Here is an 18,046-nt window from a genome sequence, read left to right as displayed (position 1 = left end):
ATTTAGGAATGCTGACTTGACATCTAACTGAAACAACTTCCATCCTTTTTGTTGTAACAAGAGCAATGAGGAGGTTCGAATTGTGTCTAACCTTGCAACTGGTGCAAAGATGTTTCATTGTAGTCAATTCCAGGTTTTGTGCATATATTTTTACAAGTTGGCCTTATGTTTTTGAACTGTTCCATCCAAATTAAGCTTGGTTTTAAACACCACACTTCACACCTATAACAAGGTTTATCTGCTGGTCTCTCAACCAATTCCCAGGTATTGTTCTTCTCTATCATTTCCAACTCAGCATTCATAGCTTCTTGCCAAGCTAAATCACCAGCTGCTTCTTGATAGTTCTCTGGTTCAATGATACACATGTGGCATCTTGCATATATGTCTTCCAGAGTTCTCAACTTCACTGGAGTAGAGCTAGGTGTAGAAGCGATTGTTATTTCCTACGAAACACCAACAGTTGTGTTTGAGTGAGAGCTGCCACCATTATCAAACTGAGTTGTTTCAGTTTGTTCTTCACCAAATTCAGTTTCTATTTCATTTCCTCCAAGGTTGAATGGTATTGGAACAGATTCCTCTTGATCACTCTTCCAATTCCATGCCTTGTCCTCATTGAAAATTACACTCCTTGAGAGCACAATTTTTTTAGATTGCAAGTCATACACTCTGTAACCCTTTTCACAGCTTCCATATCCCATAAAAACTCCCTTTCTAGCCTTGTCATCAAACTTCTGCCTCAAGGGTGATGGAACATGATGTATAACAGATACAACCAAACACTTTCAGATGCTTGATTCCTGGCTTTCTTCCTGTGAATGCTTCAAATGGTGTTTTACTTAGCACAGATGTTGTAAAACATCTGTTTTGGAGATACTGTACTTATTCTGCCCAAAAAATCACAGGGATTCCTTTCTCTGTCATCATGGATCTTGCCATCTCACATATTGTTCTATTTCTCCTCTCGGCAACTCCATTTTGCTGAGGAGAGTAGGCAATGGTTAATTGCCTCTCCATTCCCATGCTTGTACAGAATTCTTGAAACTCATGTGAGGTATATTCACCACCAAAAAATCTATCACTCCTTAGTTTTTTCAAACTAAATCCACTTTGCAATTCAACAAAGGCTTTGAATTTCTTGAACACATTAAAGGTATCAGATTTGTTTCTGAGAAAGTATACCCAGCACATTCTTGAAAAATCATCAATGAATGTGATGAAGTACTATTTCCACCAATTGACTTTCATTTTGCATTGGTCACACAAGTCTGTGTTCACTAATTCCTTTTAGATGGACAGCTTGCTCTCCATGCTCCCTCTTTGTCAAACTTCTCTTGTGATGTTTTCCATGAAACACAACCTTCACACACATCCTTCATTTCGGTTAACACAGGTAGTCCAGCCACCATTTCCATCTGCAATCATTTTTTTACATGCTAACAAAATTCAAATGTCCAAGTCTTCTATGCCAGATCCAAGAATCTTCAATCAATGATGCTTTTCTAGCTGCAGTGTCATAGATTCTAGTGAGAGAGGGAAGCATCTATTTCCTCCCATGACCACTTTAGCTACAACATTGTTGAGGCTGCCATCATCAAAAATAACTGCCATGTTACCCCCAAATAGGACATAGTAACCATGCTCCATCATTTGGCCTACACTCAATAGATTCTCATCCAAGCCCGGAACAAGCAACACTTCATGTATATACCTTCTCCCATGTTGAGTTTCAACTACTAGAGTGCCTTTTCCAGTTGCTTGTACAAGATCTCCAGTGCCCATTTTAACTTTGCAAGTCACAGTCCTGTCAATGTTTATTAACACAGACTCTTGAGAAGTCATGTGGTTGCTGCAGGCGCTGTCCACAAACCATACACTTCCATTTTTCACACTTGCAGAGTGGCAAGCATAGAACATGGTGCCTGTGATTACCTCTTCCTCCTTTGCACAGTTAGCCACCTGCTTGTTGCCTTCACAGTCTTTTGCAGTATGACCAAACCTATTACATTTTCCACATCTAGGTTTGCCTTTGTGCCTGCACACACCAAAATGATACTTTTGACAGACTTGGCATTGTGGTTTCACACTTCCTTGACTGCTGCTACCTTGCTTGTTCTGAGAATTAAAACTATTGTTCCAATTTCCTCCAGCATTGTTATTCCAGCTTGAGCCATTGTTATTTTGAGACCAATTTGATCCTTTTTGTCTTGTCCCTGCCACTTTTGATTTGGTCTACTCTGTGAGCCCTTATTAGAGCCATGAACTTGGTTATTTCCAACCTTGAGACTACTAAAAGCTCTCTCAGTTCCAGCCACTTTATCTCTTTCATCATGCAGGTCTTCCCTTTTATCATAAACCTTGACAGATGCAATAACTTCTTCAACTCTAAGAACATCAAGATCTCGAGTTTCTTCAATGATAGACACAATGGACTTATATTTTCTACTTAGACTCATCAAAAGTTTTTGCACAATTCTTGTTTCAGTCACATCTTCACCAAGAGATTTCAGATTATTCACAGTTCCAAAAAATCTAGCCAAATAGCTATCTAAGCTTTCACCATCAGTCATTCTCATATACTCAAAATCTGCTCTAACAGCTTGAAGTTTTACAGCTCTTACCTTTTTATCTCCTCTGAACTCTCTCCTCAAGACATCCCAAGCTCCTTTTGCAGTCTTTTCATTTCTGATGCGAGGGAAGAGCTCATGAAATTAAGGCTCCTTGAATGAGACTCAGTGCCTTGGCATTTTTGATTCTGTCTTCTCCGGAGATAGTAGGTGCTTCCGCTGGAATTTGCTCAGCTTCACTTCCTTCACCTCCAGAGTCTTCTTCCTCCTCAATAACTGGCTGAGGTTGTACTCCGACCTCAACTACATCCCATAGATCATGTGCTATGAGGATGGTCTCCATTTTGACAGCCCAAAAATCATAGTTTGCACCATCAAACTGTGGAGTTCGTAGATCTCCACCTGAAGAACTGATCCCACCATTTTCCTAGTGAGTCTTAGTGAACCAAACAATAAAAGAGCAACCTTTATCCCTTTTGGGAATTTTTTCAGGAAAGCTCTCTCTCTCACACCACGCCTCTCGGATTCTTGGACTAGAGCTCGATACCATGTTGGTTTTGGTATATTAAAAAGCGTTTATGCAGAGAGAGAAGAAAAACCATGCTTGAGAGAATGAGAAAATGTTGTATTTTTCTATATATTTTGCAGGTCCGAGCAAAAAAGAGTCCTGCTCTCATATACATGACATAAGATGCCAAAATCAGGATCCTATATTTTAGGATACAAGGACTCATCTCCTACCATTCATAATGATTGGAGGCTACGATTCTTACACCTAGGCTAGAGTCTGTTAACATAGTACAGCTAAGAAACAGACAAAAAAAACCAGCTGTAGAAATTATCCCAAAATAGCTAGAGTAGCTAACGGCTACTTCCCAAAAGGGAAAGTTCTTCAATTCTTCATTCTTCTCAGGAACAATCTGCAGGATTGTCATCTGCAGTTTCTTATTAAGCTCAGTGAGTAGCTTAATTCTCAACAGTGCCCCACTAATTCAGCAAAACTTATGAATTTAACAAATAAAGAACCTGAAGCCAAAAACTTGTGTGTAATATGAAGAGCCTGCTCAAACCGCTGAATTTGAATCCATTGTTCTGTAACAATGTCAGCCATCTGAAAGCAAAGAGAAAGAAGCCAATGGCAAAATGAACCCCACACTAACAACATCACACACTCATAGCCATAGACCAAAGATGGATTGAGTACATCAGTGCATGACCTTTTGAGCCTGAGAGGCAACCGTTTCGAGTCTATCCTCATCATCTTGTGCTTTAGACTCTAAAACATGAAGATCGAAGTTGTACTTTCTTGACGCAGCCCACAGAAGCCGTACCTAAAAAGCATTGCAAAGCCCATTTCTGCTACTTTTTCATTGAATTGAAAATTGCAAAAAATAAATTGAAAAAGATGTGAACCTCTTCTTCTAGAGCATTAAGCCTCTCATCAGTAGCCAATGAGTCTCTCTGTGACATACAAATGCAACCAAATATTATATACTTGCTTTCAATTTGGCATATACTTGAAAGCTGAAACGGGTAACAAACCTTAAGAGTGAACAAAACAGACTGCAAATGATGGATCTTCTGCAAATGATGTATCTGGGTTTAACAGAAGTATGGAACTCAAGGAATGTGAGATGTTGTGCAAGAAGAACTGCTCCTGCACAGCTTTTGCAAACTTGGATACCAGGGATGGAGGAAGTGGTGCCTGCTGTGGTTTAGTGAGCTGATTGATGTAAGAAATTTCACTGAAAATGGGCAAGATATTTATTTTAGAATGGCAGCATCAGAACTAGGTATGGAGTCATTTTTAATCTCAAAAGTCAGTGTGTTAATGCAAATTTTAAAGAAAACAAGAGAGAAAAAAAGAAACGTCATTGGATATGGAACAGTCAATTGGGAGTTATCCATCTCTTCATGATCATGTACAAAAAATAAAGTCAGAACATATCAAACCCAAAGGTTGTTACTCTATAATTTTGGATTTGGACACAATTATCAAACTCTACTGTCAAAATTCGTCTGTTAAGATCAATGGATGATAGACATTACAAAAGTTTTTTTTTTTCTTTCTGAATGTGAAGAAAGTAGAATCATAGTACGCAGTATTGTGTCATCTCCTGGGCTCCTCTTGGGTGTAGCTCTGTTTTTTCTAATGAAAGAAGCAGCACCAGATAGATGGTGAGTTGTTTTCTAGTCTTCTACCCCTTCAGTTTCCAATAGGATATAGAGAGCAACTTGGTTATTTGAAAATTTAACTACAATGGCCTATTGCGATATAGATGGCATGATGTTAGAATTGAAAAAAAGTAAGAAATGTGTGTCAAATTATAGTAATTTGTCTCCCCACTATTCAACTTTAGCATTGAAAGCTTACTAATTGTCTTCCCAGCTACTCAACTTAACTGTATACTGTAGGGTTTCTACTTTATAATCAAGTATTGCCAATGCTGCTAATTGTGAAATCTTTTAAGGTGAGACAAAGCCTTACCAAATTAATACAATTATCTTCTAATCAGAGTCAGACTCTCCATATATAGTGCAGACTAAAAGAAACACACCCCTCACTGGTTCATCAGGTGTACTCAAGTTGAGAAGCCCAGGAATTCTTGTCCCTGTCGAGCATAAGAACACTACAGGTCTTCCAACACATCAAGTTCTGCAAAGAATCCAGTGGCACAGCTTTTGGATTCCGGAAATCTTGTTGTGATAGATGGCAATGGTCATAATGACCGTGATAATATTTTATGGCAGAGTTTTGATTACCCAGGTGATACATTAATAACAGGTATGAAGCTTGTTGGGAACAAAATCACATGTTTTAATTGGCATCTTACACCCTGGAAAAGCCCCCAGGATCCTTCTCAAGGACATTATGCATATCAACTTGGTCCTTATGGATACCATGAATTAATTCTGAGGGAGGGTTCAGTTATAAAATATCGGACTGCACCATGGAATGGAATCCAATTTAGTGGGATGCATAATTTAAATCCAACATATGATTTTAATGGTGCAAGCTTCTCAACAGCTCAACTCTTTTCAGGCTGGGATTTGGGCTGAGCTACATCGGAGTGATGGAAACCAAGGTTGGGTCGTTTATCTAATAGCAACGACTGATATCTGTGACAAATATGGAATATGTGGTCCAAATGGTGCAAGTAGTATTGACAAGTCCCCAGTATGTAGCTGCTTGAAAGGATTTATACCGACCTTTCAACAAGACTGGGACTTGGTGGATTGGTCATATAGCTGTGTGAGAAAGAGCCAACTGAATTGCAGTGGAGACATCTTTAAGAAGTACTCTGGGGTGAAATTGCCAAGTACAGAACAATCCTGGTATAACACAAGTATGAACCTCAAGGAATGTGAGATGATGTGCATGAACAACTGCTCCTGCACCGCTTTTTCAAATTGGATATCCAAAGAATGAAAAGCAGTCCAACCAAGAAGAACCATCAATGGATGAATATTGAATGCATAAAGATTTATCAAGTTTCAAGCAAGAAGAACCAAACCAATCAATCTTTTGCTTAACCAAACCAGAAATAAATAGTCAGAATTTGAGATTGGGGCCTAAAAACCGAACCTTGTTATTGGCAAGACCGTAGAAACTCCATGATAGGATAGCTTCATCATTTCCTTCCACTGAAGACAGACACCAAGTCAGCAAATGGAATTAGATGAATTAAGAGTCTAATGATCTCTTCTTCTATGGACCTCACTTGTGCTTGCTTCGGCTTCCCAATCTCAATCTCAAGCTCAAATTTGCAGCTAAACTTTTTCAATTTCGGGTTTCAGACTTTCAGTTAATCTCTGTTTTCGAAAAATCGGCCTAGGCGGGCGGCTAGGCGGCTAGGCGGAAGCTAGGCGGCTAGGCGGGCGCTAGGCGGCTGGGTGGGCCTCCTGGGCGGGTTGGGTCTTTTTTCGGGGCGAACAAGGAGGACGAAGCAGCCGAAACCGAAGAAAACAAATCGAAGCTCGAGTTGATAGAGAAGCGAAATGGCTTCCGCAAGCTCCGTCGTCTGCTAGTGCAAGCTTCGTGTTTTTCTCGAAAATATTTAAAGAGTATAGCCGTTCGGCTATACTCTTAAAATACCGGTCATACTCTTAAAATATTCGAATATATTAATATTTAAAGGGTATAGCCGAATGGCTATACTGTTAAATATCCAAATGTCTTTAGAGCGTAAAGCCGGTCGGCTATATGTTTTAAATATACAAATTTGTCATATCATTTTTGGGCACCAACTTCACAATTGACAATGCCTCACGCCCATGAACAGAGCCTTTGGACAAATCTAAACCATAAAAATTCTTGCAATGCATTTGTATAATTGGAAGTATTTTCGCCAAATTTAAGCAAGAACCCAATGATAACACCTCCAAATTTTTCCACTTGCCAATCAGCTATGGGTTCTTTTTGAAAATTCTGCAAGCTAAGTATTCTTCAAGTGGTCACACTATCTCTAGGAGGTTTTCCTTAAGGAATGACCTTCCGGTAGTTGCGACATCATAAATGTAAAACAGAGACGAGAGGCCTGCCACCTTTTTGGCTTTGACCTGCAATCATCTCCTGATTCACTTTTATATGTGTTGTTGCATAAGGAACCTGTGTGGTGTCAAACTTTTCAAATGGGCACTCTACCATCCTCGCCAAAACAAAACTGAGCATGGCACATCATTGTGCTGTGGTGTTTTTGTAAGCCCTGCAAATTCTCCTTCGCATAGAGAAAACGTACCATCAACGTAATCAACAGAGGAGATAAAAGATCAAGAGTCCTGAAAATTCCAAGAAACGGATCTCCTTGTAGAAAGGTGCTACTGCTGAAGCTGCAAAATGCAAACATCATGTGATTAACTTGCATATCAGATGTAAATATAAAATAATTTGGCATGCAAAGCAAGGCAAAAAGTTAATTAAATCAGCAAAAGACAAGGGGCTCTTTACAGATCAGGTCAGTATTAAAATTCCATTACTGATTTCGGTTCATCATCATATCACATTAATCCCCCCAGTTTTAACTCAAAGTTTATCCAAAAGGATCCCAAATTCTGCTTCAAATATTTGTTTTGTAGACAAGTTCATATAATTCCAAACGTATATACTTGTATAAAATACCTATGTCATTTGAATATGAACTGCATGCCATACGACTAATTGCATTGAAAAGCCAATCTAAGGATTTAGCAGAAATAACCAGATTCAAGATTAAATCTTGCTAAACCTCAAATACTATTTCTTTGGTCTATAGGGAATTAACTTCTCGTAACCGGCATTTGTAAAGCAGGGCAATTTCTACTCTTATCAAACTCATGAGATCAGAAGTCACATAAACTGACTACCAACACCTCAACTACAGAGGGTCCTATTTTCAATTAAGAAAAACCTATATTGCCAGAAGACAAAATTATGAATAAGGATGCTTAATATTTTATTAACACAGCAAAGAATCATAATTTCTTATAAACTCTAACTCTGAGCCTGCATTCTATACGAATAACTAACACTGCCAAAACCATAAGAAACAAACAACATAATGCATTATGTCACCAAACATACATGCCATCGAAAAAACAGGAGGAGAAAAAAAAAAGTAAATCTTGCTGCTTGTAACTTAGATTTCTCCTCTCTTTCCTTTCAAAATTGAAACCGGCGATAATTGGTCATTTGATTCGATGATATTGATTGAATGCCATTAACTCCATGGTTCACCCTAATTTATGGAAACCAAGGAGGGGCTCCGAGCTGATGAACAATGACCTTCCCACCGAAGAAGAGGCTATGTCGTACTTTGATTTGTCCAAGAATGATTCATATCTCATATCACCAACACGAGGATGATCTCCATTTCGAGTATTTGCAGAGATGCGGACCAGCCAGGAAAAAGAAATCTGAAAAAAAACACGCCATTCAAGTTTTGGAAAAATGGGCGGGCTAGGCGGGCTAGGCGGGTTCTTTTTTTAATTTTATTTTAATAGACAGTATAGCCGTTCACTATACGCCTTTAAGGAAAAAAAAATTCCCTTATTTTCCTTTATCGGTTAGAGTAGTTTATAGCATTATCCATTACTATTAGGCCATTGCCCAAGTCTCTATTATCCCCTTTTGATTTTTTACTTATTACTCATGTAAATAATTTAGCATTTTTCCATTTAATACTTGTATTATACAAGTACGTACGTATTTTTCAATAATACTTTCGTTTTTCCGTACTCTTAAAGACTCGGTAAAATACATATTTTTTTAAAAGCAAACATACAATACACATACATATATATTATTCATGTTTAATACACGTGTTTTTTTACAAAATTTTCAATAATACATAAAATTTTCACATATTATTGAATAAAAATATTAAATATTAAAATGTTATATAGTGGCCGAATTTTTCAGTTGTAACTTGCTAAAAAATTTCTGAATAAATCACGTATGTATTTTTCCCGTTCCGTATTTTACCATCTATGAAAGAATGTGAGAGGCAAAGATTATTTCTTGTTGTAACAAAAATGCAGGATGGTGAACTTTCGAAATCTCTTTGCCAACCAGAACAACAATTTCAAACAAAGATGTATGAGTATAGTAGTAAGAGGTGGTAGTATTCTTTATTTATTTATTAATAAATAGAACAAGAGATTAGGCAAGATTAGCTCTCCAGTATCGGTCATTGAATGCACAAACATCCACAACCCTCAAAGAAGATACCAAGGCATTCTGGGGAGCCCCCACCCATCCCCTTGATCATAATTTTATTAATATAAAAGAAATATATAAAGAAAAAAAGAACAGCAGGGGGCCAAATTGCAGAAAAGAAAGACAGTGACATAAAGTTGCATCGACATGCGGACCCAAAAAGGCAAAACTCTGAAAGAGTAAACAAAAAAAGACTAGGTAAGACGGTAATTGGGCATGCCCAGCTAGTCCCAATGATGAAGACAAAATAAATGAAGGTGCAGTGTCCTACCATGTGAAACCAGAGCCCTGAACACCGTGATTTGCCAAAGCGTCAACTCTATGATTACCCTCACGAAATATATGAGAAATCTTAAACTTAAACTCTATGATTACCCTAAATAGAATATTTCAACAGTATAGGGGTATTGAAGAATATTTCAATAGTATAGCCGATCGGCTATAATATATAAATGGAAATTTTTAAATGTATAGCCGGTCGGCTATACTCTCTGAATAGAATTTTTAGAACTTATATTTTATCTGACAAAATCAATGTTTAACTACAAAGACATAATAAACCTTCACTCCATCATACCATCTTGATTACTAAATTATTCAATTATAAAATTACTATGCTATTCCAAATATGATTCATTCCACCCACTCCCAAGCTCACTCACGTTTGTTTAAATTAACCCAAAGATTATTAAGCAAATCCTAAACTGAAACAACTTTGTTCATATACTTGAAGAAGTGTTGGCACTAACTTAAGAGAAGATGAAATCCATTCCCTAAGGGTTTGAGCATTCAACATAGTTTCAGCTTTGTTGTAAAGGTCTTGAAACTACCATAACTACAAATATCAAAGAATCTGAATGAGCGATAAGAAACCACAGAGCTTAGATTACAAAAGTCAATATGTAGTGATATAAATAAACTTAATACTTACTGAGGGTAGTTTCTGAGTTTAACCTTGCAATACTTCGGCAACATCAATAGGATCAACGTTTGCAAGACTGCACGGAGAAAACAAATTATTAGAATACCCTTAGCTTAAACCAGAATCATCCATCCTCTGACTAGAACCAAATATTTATACAGAGAATGCATGTAACATAGTCCTGAATATGGGCTATGTTTCTTCAAGCACCACAACTACAATCAACACACAGAATACAGATTGCTTTAAAAAATAAACACAAAGAAAATTTGAAAGCATAAGCAAAAGCATGCCATGTCCTAAAATCCTATGTGCTGTATCAAATACAAAATGCTTCTCTACATGTCTTTCACAGATGAATGCATACCTTCTTCAAGAACTATGCCACTAAAATAAACTCATGAACACAGACAATCTCATTGTTCCAATCAGGTAGGTCCTAAAATGAAGGAGCTAAAAGAAAATATTAAAGTTCGAACTTACGCCCTCATCTTGGAAGGACTTGATCCATCAGCACCACCAATAATTGAAATGCTATTGATAAAGTAACGACATCGACGATAACTTGGTCTTAGAATGGTAGGCTTTAATAAAATTTCTCAAGATGCATCACAAGTATTTCAGAAATAAGTGCAGCTATGTTTAACATCAGATATAGCAGATGAGCACAAGAACAAAAGATAATTATAAATGACACACAAATCAAGTGTTATATTTGTTCTAGGTGTACCTGGAGATGCTACTAAGGTTGAATCCCATACTCAAACTGATACAGATCGGACTATGGAGATCTAACAAGACATGGTAGCATTGAAATTGAATGAAAATATGGAAAAATGGGTAAGTACTCAACCAATGGATCTCCCTGTCCCCATCCATTTCATGTTCATGCATTCTTTAACTCCTGTCGTGAAGATAACACATAAAACAACAAAAGTGGATACTCACGGAGTGTAAACAAGTAGCTCAGGATCACCCTCATTGCTCTCCAAGTGTTCCTGTTGCAGAAAGTAGGATCAGATGAGGCTTCATATGCCTAGTAATTGAAACATAAATTAAAACCAAAATATATGCATGGTAAACCTGAACTGAATCGCAACCAATGATTCAGCAATTTATTGGCCGAAGATGGGGTTCTTCCTCATCTGCAGCAGCTTTATTATCTTGCATCTCTCTGGGAGTTTTTGATTTACTCTTTTTACCCATCCTATGGATCCAAAAGCTGCATTTCACCCAGATTACATTACGGAGAATTGACAAAAATGTATTTGCAGAGATGCAAGACCCGCCAGGAAAAAAGAAATCAGAAAAAAACGCCATTCAAGTTTTTGAAAAATCGGCCGCCTAGGAGGGCTAGGCGGGTTTTTTTCATTTTTTAATATTATTTATATTATTATTATTTTATAAATAAACAGTATAGCCGGACGGCTATACTATTTATTTTCTCTGAAGGTGATGCTATTTTGGTGTTAGCATCAAATGGCATTCATTTTCTCTGGAAATGGCCACAGGGACCTTAATTCTAGTTGAGTGGTAAATAATGACATGGTTTATAATTCTTTCCTATTAGATTTCTCCTCTCTTTCCTTTCGAAATTGAAATCGGAGCGACAGTTGGTCGTTTGATTATGATGATATTGATTGAATGTAGGCAACTGCCAAGGTTCACCCTAATTTATGGAAACCAAGGAGGTTAGAGCTGATGAACAATGACCTTCCCAGCACCAACCCTGAAGACTCTATGTCCTGCTTTGATTTGTCCAAGAATGATTCATATCTCATGTCAGCAACAAGAGGGATTCTCTCCGTTTTTGACATGACAACATTTAAGGTAAACCCAACACAAATAGTATTCTTGAAATTTTCTTTTACCAGCCAAAACTTCCCAAATCTTGTTTGTCAATATGCTTAGGTTCTGTTTGCAAATTTCTCATGATCTAACTCATTGTCCTCGTCAAAATCTGTTGCGTAAAAACGCCGACGATGAAGAAAGTCATGCCACCGCCACCTGCGGCAACATGTCTTGCTTTTCACCCCTGAGATGACAGTATAGTTGCTATTGGCATGAACAATTCCACCATTGTAATATACAATTTCCACTCAGACGAGGTAGTTTGTTTGTTCTTGTAAAAACAAAAAAAAAAAAAAATCATGCTTGACGTTGTGATGAAGAAAACCCGAAAAGTTAGGCATTGTCTTCATTTATATATTTTGCAGGTTACAAGGAAGCTTGAGGGTCACACCAAAAGAGTCACCCTTGCCTTCTCAAACACTCTGAATGTACTAGTTTATTCTGGTGCTGATGCATATTGGAAACTACAATATTACTTTCAGACAAGGCCTCTACTCTAATGTGACTTCTGTTATTTAACGATCGATGTCGTTTCGGCCCTGCAGATTTTTGTGTGGGGTGCTGCTGGGTGGGAAAAATAGAGAAGCAAATTGTTGCAGATGAAGGAGTTGAGATCATTTTCAGATACTTACATCCAAATTCACCAGAACGAGCTGCACCCCCTTGCCATAAACAAGACTCACCTTGCAGTGTATGAAGTGAAAGAACTAGCATGTTTTTAGGGAGCGGGGAGGCTACCCCATACCAAGGCCTCTTTGAGGAACTATTTGGCTTTTTCACTCCACTTTGGGATTAAAAACACAAGGCACCCAAAAAGGGATGAGGCCACTCAATGATTCACCATGATTTATTTTTTTATTTTTTATTTTTTCATATAAACATGTAGTCACCACCCCTTCACAAGTATATGATACTAACCTAGAGGAAGAACCATCAATGGATGAATACAGAATGCATAAAGATTTATCTAGCTTAACCAAACCAGAAATAAATAGTCAGAATTTGAGATTGGGGCCTAAAAACCGAACCTTGTTATTGGCAAGACCGCAGAAACTCCATGATAGGATAGCTTCATCATTTCCTTCCACTGAAGACAGACACCAAGTCAGCAAATGGAATCAGATGAATTAAGAGTCTAATGATCTCTTCTTCTATGGACCTGACTTGTGCTTGCTTCGGCTTCCCAATCTCAATCTCAAGCTTAAATTTGCAGCTAAACTTTTTCAATTTCGGTTCTCAGATTTTCAGTCAGTCTCTGTTTTCGAAAAATCGGCCTAGGCGGGCGGCTAGGCGGGCGCTAGGCGGCTGGGCCGGCCTCCTAGGCGGGTTGGGTCTTTTTCGGGGCCGAACAAGGAGGACGAAGAAGCGAAACCGAAGAAAACAAATCGAAACTTGGGTTGACAGAGAAGCGAAATGGCTTCTGCAAGCTCCGTCATCTGCTACTGCAACCTTCGTGTTCGTTTCGAATATATTTAAAGGGTATGGCCGCCCGGCTATACTCTTAAAATATTTGAATATATTAATATTTAGGCTATACTTTTGAAATATCCAAATGTATTTAGAAAGTAAAGCCGGGCGGCCATACGTTTTAAATATACAATTCTGTCATATCGTTTTGGGCACCAACTTCACAATTGATAATGCCTCACGCCCATAAAAATTCTTGCAATGTGTTTGTATAATTGCAAGTATTTTCGCCAAATTTAAGCATGAACCCAATGATAACACCTCCAAAGTTTTCCACTTGCCAATCGGCTCTAGGTTCCTATGTTTGCTGTCCAATAAATTTACTGGTAAACTCGAAGTCACAAGCCCAGAACACCTGCACACATTCCACCGATCGATGTCGTTTTGGCCCTGCAGATTTTTGTGTGGGGTGCTGCTGGGTGGGAAAAACAGAGACGCAAATTGTTCCAGATTCCAGATGGGAAGGAGTTGAGATCATTGTCAGATACTTACATCCAAATTCAACAGAATGAGCTGCACCCCCTTGGCATAAACAAGACTCGCCTTGCAGTGTATGAAGTGAAAGAACTAGCATTTGTTTAGGGAGAAGGGAGGCTACCCCATACCAATTTGGCTTTTTAACTCTTCACTTCGGGATTAAAAACACAAGGCACCCAAAAAGGGATCACGCCACTCAATGATTCACCATGATTTTTTTTTTTTTCTTTCATATAAACATGCAGTCACCATACAAATTGTGTATCAATTTTTACTTTGCCTTGCATTGCAAATGCTCAAAAAAGCCTGCATAATTTACAATTGATTGCAAGAAAGATAAGGTTCTTTTTGAAAATTCTGCAAGCTAAGTATTCTTCAAGTGGTCACACTATCTCTAGGAAGTTTTCCCTTAGGAATGATCGTCCGGTAGTTGTGACATCATAAATGTAAAACAGAGATGAGAGGCCTGCCACCTTTTTGGCCTTGACCTGCAATCATCTCCTGATTCACTTTTATATGTGTTGTTGCATAAGGAACCTGTTGTGTCAAACTTTTCACACGGGCACTCTACCATCCTCCCAAAACAAAACTGAGCATGGCACATCATTGTGCTGTGGTGTTTTTGTACGCCCTGCAAATTCTCCTTCGCATAGAGAAAACGAACCATCAGCGTAATCAACAGAGGAGATAAAAGATCAGGAGTCCTGAGAATTCCAAGAAAAGGATCTCCTTGTAGAAAGGTGCTACTGCTGAAGCTGCAAAATGCAAACATCATGTGATTAACTCTTGCATATCAGATGTAAATATATCAAATAATTTGGCATGCAAAGCAAGGCAAAAAGTAAATTAAATCAACAAAAGACAAGGTCCTGGATGCAGCTGACAAAACATTAGCTTATTTGTTTTGGTTGGCAAATGGCTGCAGCATTCCTAAGTTATTACATACATTTGGCTCTTTACAGATCAAGTCAGTATTAAAATTCCATTACTGATTTCGGTTCATCATCATATCACATTAATCCCCCCAGTTTTAACTCAAAGTTTATCCAAATCGATCCTAAAATCTGCTTCAAATATCTGTTTTGTAGACAAGTTCATATAATTCCAAATGTATATACTTGTATAATACCTATGTCATTTGAATATGAACTGCATGCCATGCGACTAATTGCATTGAAAAGCCAATCTAAGGATTTAGCAGAAATAACCAGATTCAAGATTAAATCTTGCTAAACCTCAAATACTATTTCTTTGGTCTATAGGGAATTAACTTCTCGTAACCGGCATTTGTAAAGCAGGGCAATTTCTACTCTTATCAAACTCATGAGATCAGAAGTCACATAAACTGACTACCAACACCTCAACTACAGAGGGTCCTATTTTCAATTAAGAAAAACTATGAATAAGGATGCTTAATATTTTATTAACACAGCAAAGAATCATAATTTCTTATAAACTCTAACTCTGAGCCTGCATTCTATACGAATAACTAACACTGCCAAAACCATAAGAAACAAACAACATAATGCATTAAGTCACCAAACATACATGCCATCTAAAAAACAGGAGGAGAAAAAAAAAGAAGGTAAATCTTGCTGCTTGTAACTTAGATTTCTCTTCTCTTTCCTTTCAAAATTGAAACCGAAGCGATAATTGGTCATTTGATTCTGATGATATTGATTGAATGCCATTAACTCAAATGGTTCACCCTAATTTATGGAAACCAAGGAGTGGCTCCGAGCTGATGAACAATGACCTTCCCAGCACCAACCCTGAAGAAGAGGCTATGTCGTACTTTGATTTGTCCAAGAATGATTCATATCTCATATCACCAGGGAGGGATGATCTCCATTTCTGAGTATTTGCAGAGATGCTGGACCGCCAGGAAAAAAGAAATCGAAAAAAAAAAAAAGCACGCCATTCAAGTTTTGGAAAAATGGGCGGGCTAGGCGGGTTCTTTTTAATTTTATTTTAATAGACAGTATAGCCGTCGGCTATCATATTAAGGAAAAAAATTTCCCTGGTTTTCCTTTATCGGTTAGAGTAGTTTAGAGCATTATCCATTACTATTAGGCCATTACCCAAGTCTCTATTATCCCCTTTTGATGTTTTTACTTATTACTCATGTAAATAATTTATCATATTTCCATTTAATACTTGTATTATACAAGTAAGTACGTATTTTTCAATAATACTTTTGTTTTTCCGTATACTCTTAAAGACTCGGTAAAATACATATTTTAAAAAAAAAGCAAACATACAATACACATACATATATATTATTCATGTTTAATACACGTGTTTTTTTACAAAATTTTCAATAATACACAAAATTTTCACATATTATTGAATAAAAATATTAAATATTAAAATATTAAAATGCTATATAGTGGCCGAATTTTTCAGTTGTAACTTGCTAAAATTTTTCCGGATAAATCACGTATGTATTTTTCCCGTTCCGTATTTTACCATCTATGAAAGAATGTGAGAGGCAAAGATTATTTCTTGCTGTAAAAAAAATGCAGGATGGTGAACTTTCGAAATCTCTTTGCCAACCAAAACAACAATTTCAAACAAAGATGTATGAGTATAGTAGTAAGAGGTGGTAGTATTCTTTATTTATTTGTTAATAAATAGAACAAGAGATTAGGCAAGATTAGCTCTTCAGTATCGGTCATTGAATGCACAAACATCCACAACCCTCAAAGAAGATACCAAAGCATTCTGGGGACCCCTCGCCCATCCCCTTGATCATAATTTTATTAATATAAAAGAAAAAAATAAAGAAAAAAAGAACAGCAGGGGGCCAAATTGCAGAAAAGAAAGACAGTGACATAAAGTCGCATCAACATGAGGACCCAAGAAGCCAAAACTCTGAAAGAGTAAACAAAAAGACCAGGTAAGACGGTAATTGGGCATGCCCAGCTAGTCCCAATGACGAAGATAAAATAAATGAAGGTGCAGTGTCCTACCATGTGAAACCAGAGCCACTGAACACCGTGATTTGCCAAAGCGTCAACTCTATGATTACCCTCACGAAATATATGAGAAATCTTAAACTTAAACTCCAATTCCTTGACTTTTCCCACTAATGCCTTCTGCAACTTAAACTCCAATTCCTTGACTTTCCCAGAATCAAAAATATCATTTTGATATTCCGCTAGAAGCTCGAGCCTTAACTCATCAATGCACAACTGCGAATTTTTCCACTCTCGTCGCTTCCAATCCAGCAAACCTCTCCTAACCCAAGTTAATTTCTGCATGACATCTAATGGTTACCCAGACTGCACCCTCGCCTTACCCAATGCTCAAACACCACTGCCCTACAACCTCATGCGTCCCCTATCGCGGATCATATGCAAAATGCCCTTTCTTCCTCCTCTTGGTCTCATGTGTATCGAGACAAAACATAACATGATAAGACCCTTCAACCACCCAATGGAAATTTTTTGCGGTGGGCTAAAATCGTAACCAATTATCATCGGCAAACCCCCTGTCCAGCCGTTCTTGTATTCCTTCCTCTTGTCGTCTATTACGCCAAGTAAATGGATATCCAACAAAACCTAAAGCAGACAAATCTGTCACAAATGACCGGAAATCCAACATACTCCTTTCAGATCGAGAGTTTCCTCTTTGCTTCTCGGCTCTATCTAAAAAATCATTAAAATCCTCCATTACCATAACAACCTCCTGACATGTAAGAATTCGAGTTCGTAAAGCCTGCCATTGGTTCCTCCTGATTCGGTCATCTGTACTAGCATATACACCAAAAAATCTCCAAACACACCCCTTCTCAACATCCTTAATCCCAACCTCAATAATAAAAAATTAAAAAATTCTGCATATTTAACAAGAGACACATGTTGAACTTCCTTCCAAAAAACACATAGACCCCCACTTAAGCCATGTACCTCCATCGCATGCATAAATGGCATTCCCAGTACCTTCTTTAGAAAAACATAGCGACTACTCCTAGTTTTATTTTCTAGCAGCATCACCATGTCGGGAGTGTGGAGCTTTACTTTCTCCATAAGGCTAGAAAATGTCAAATTACCCCCAATACCCTGACAA

At 37.7% G+C, this 18,046-nt stretch overlaps 1 protein-coding gene and 1 pseudogene across 1 annotated transcript; both read right to left on the bottom strand.

Annotated features, from left to right (window-relative positions):
• Positions 1-1,548: 1,548 nt before the first annotated feature.
• On the bottom strand, positions 1,549-3,499 carry LOC148920010 (uncharacterized; annotated as a pseudogene).
• LOC148920009 (uncharacterized) lies at positions 3,240-4,472 on the bottom strand. The gene is made up of 6 exons (XM_089044515.1): positions 4,435-4,472; positions 4,249-4,309; positions 4,107-4,160; positions 3,978-4,025; positions 3,782-3,895; positions 3,240-3,675 (listed from the first exon to the last, which is right to left on the bottom strand). Exons 1-6 carry the CDS (start codon positions 4,470-4,472, stop codon positions 3,538-3,540), a joined length of 453 nt encoding a protein of 150 aa, XP_088900641.1. The 3' UTR covers positions 3,240-3,537.
• Between the last annotated feature and the right edge of the window lie 13,574 nt (positions 4,473-18,046).

The sequence above is a fragment of the Prunus mume genome, linkage group LG2, assembly GCF_029339155.1.
Source record: "Prunus mume cultivar Tortuosa linkage group LG2, ASM2933915v1, whole genome shotgun sequence".
Taxonomy (NCBI): domain Eukaryota; kingdom Viridiplantae; phylum Streptophyta; class Magnoliopsida; order Rosales; family Rosaceae; genus Prunus; species Prunus mume.
This window is presented reverse-complemented; position numbering and strand designations above follow the sequence as displayed.

What these genes read in the sequence shown, in the direction of transcription:
- LOC148920009 (XM_089044515.1), bottom strand. Translation starts at nt 4,472, where the DNA reads ATGGATAACTCCCAATTGACTGTTCCATATCCAATGAC. An exon ending in CACCACTTCCTCCATCCCTG is followed by an intron (nt 4,161 to 4,248) that starts GTATCCAAGTTT and finishes TGTTAAACCCAG; the next exon opens with ATACATCATTTGCAGAAGAT. An exon ending in TTAATGCTCTAGAAGAAGAG is followed by an intron (nt 3,896 to 3,977) that starts GTTCACATCTTT and finishes AATGCTTTTTAG; the next exon opens with GTACGGCTTCTGTGGGCTGC.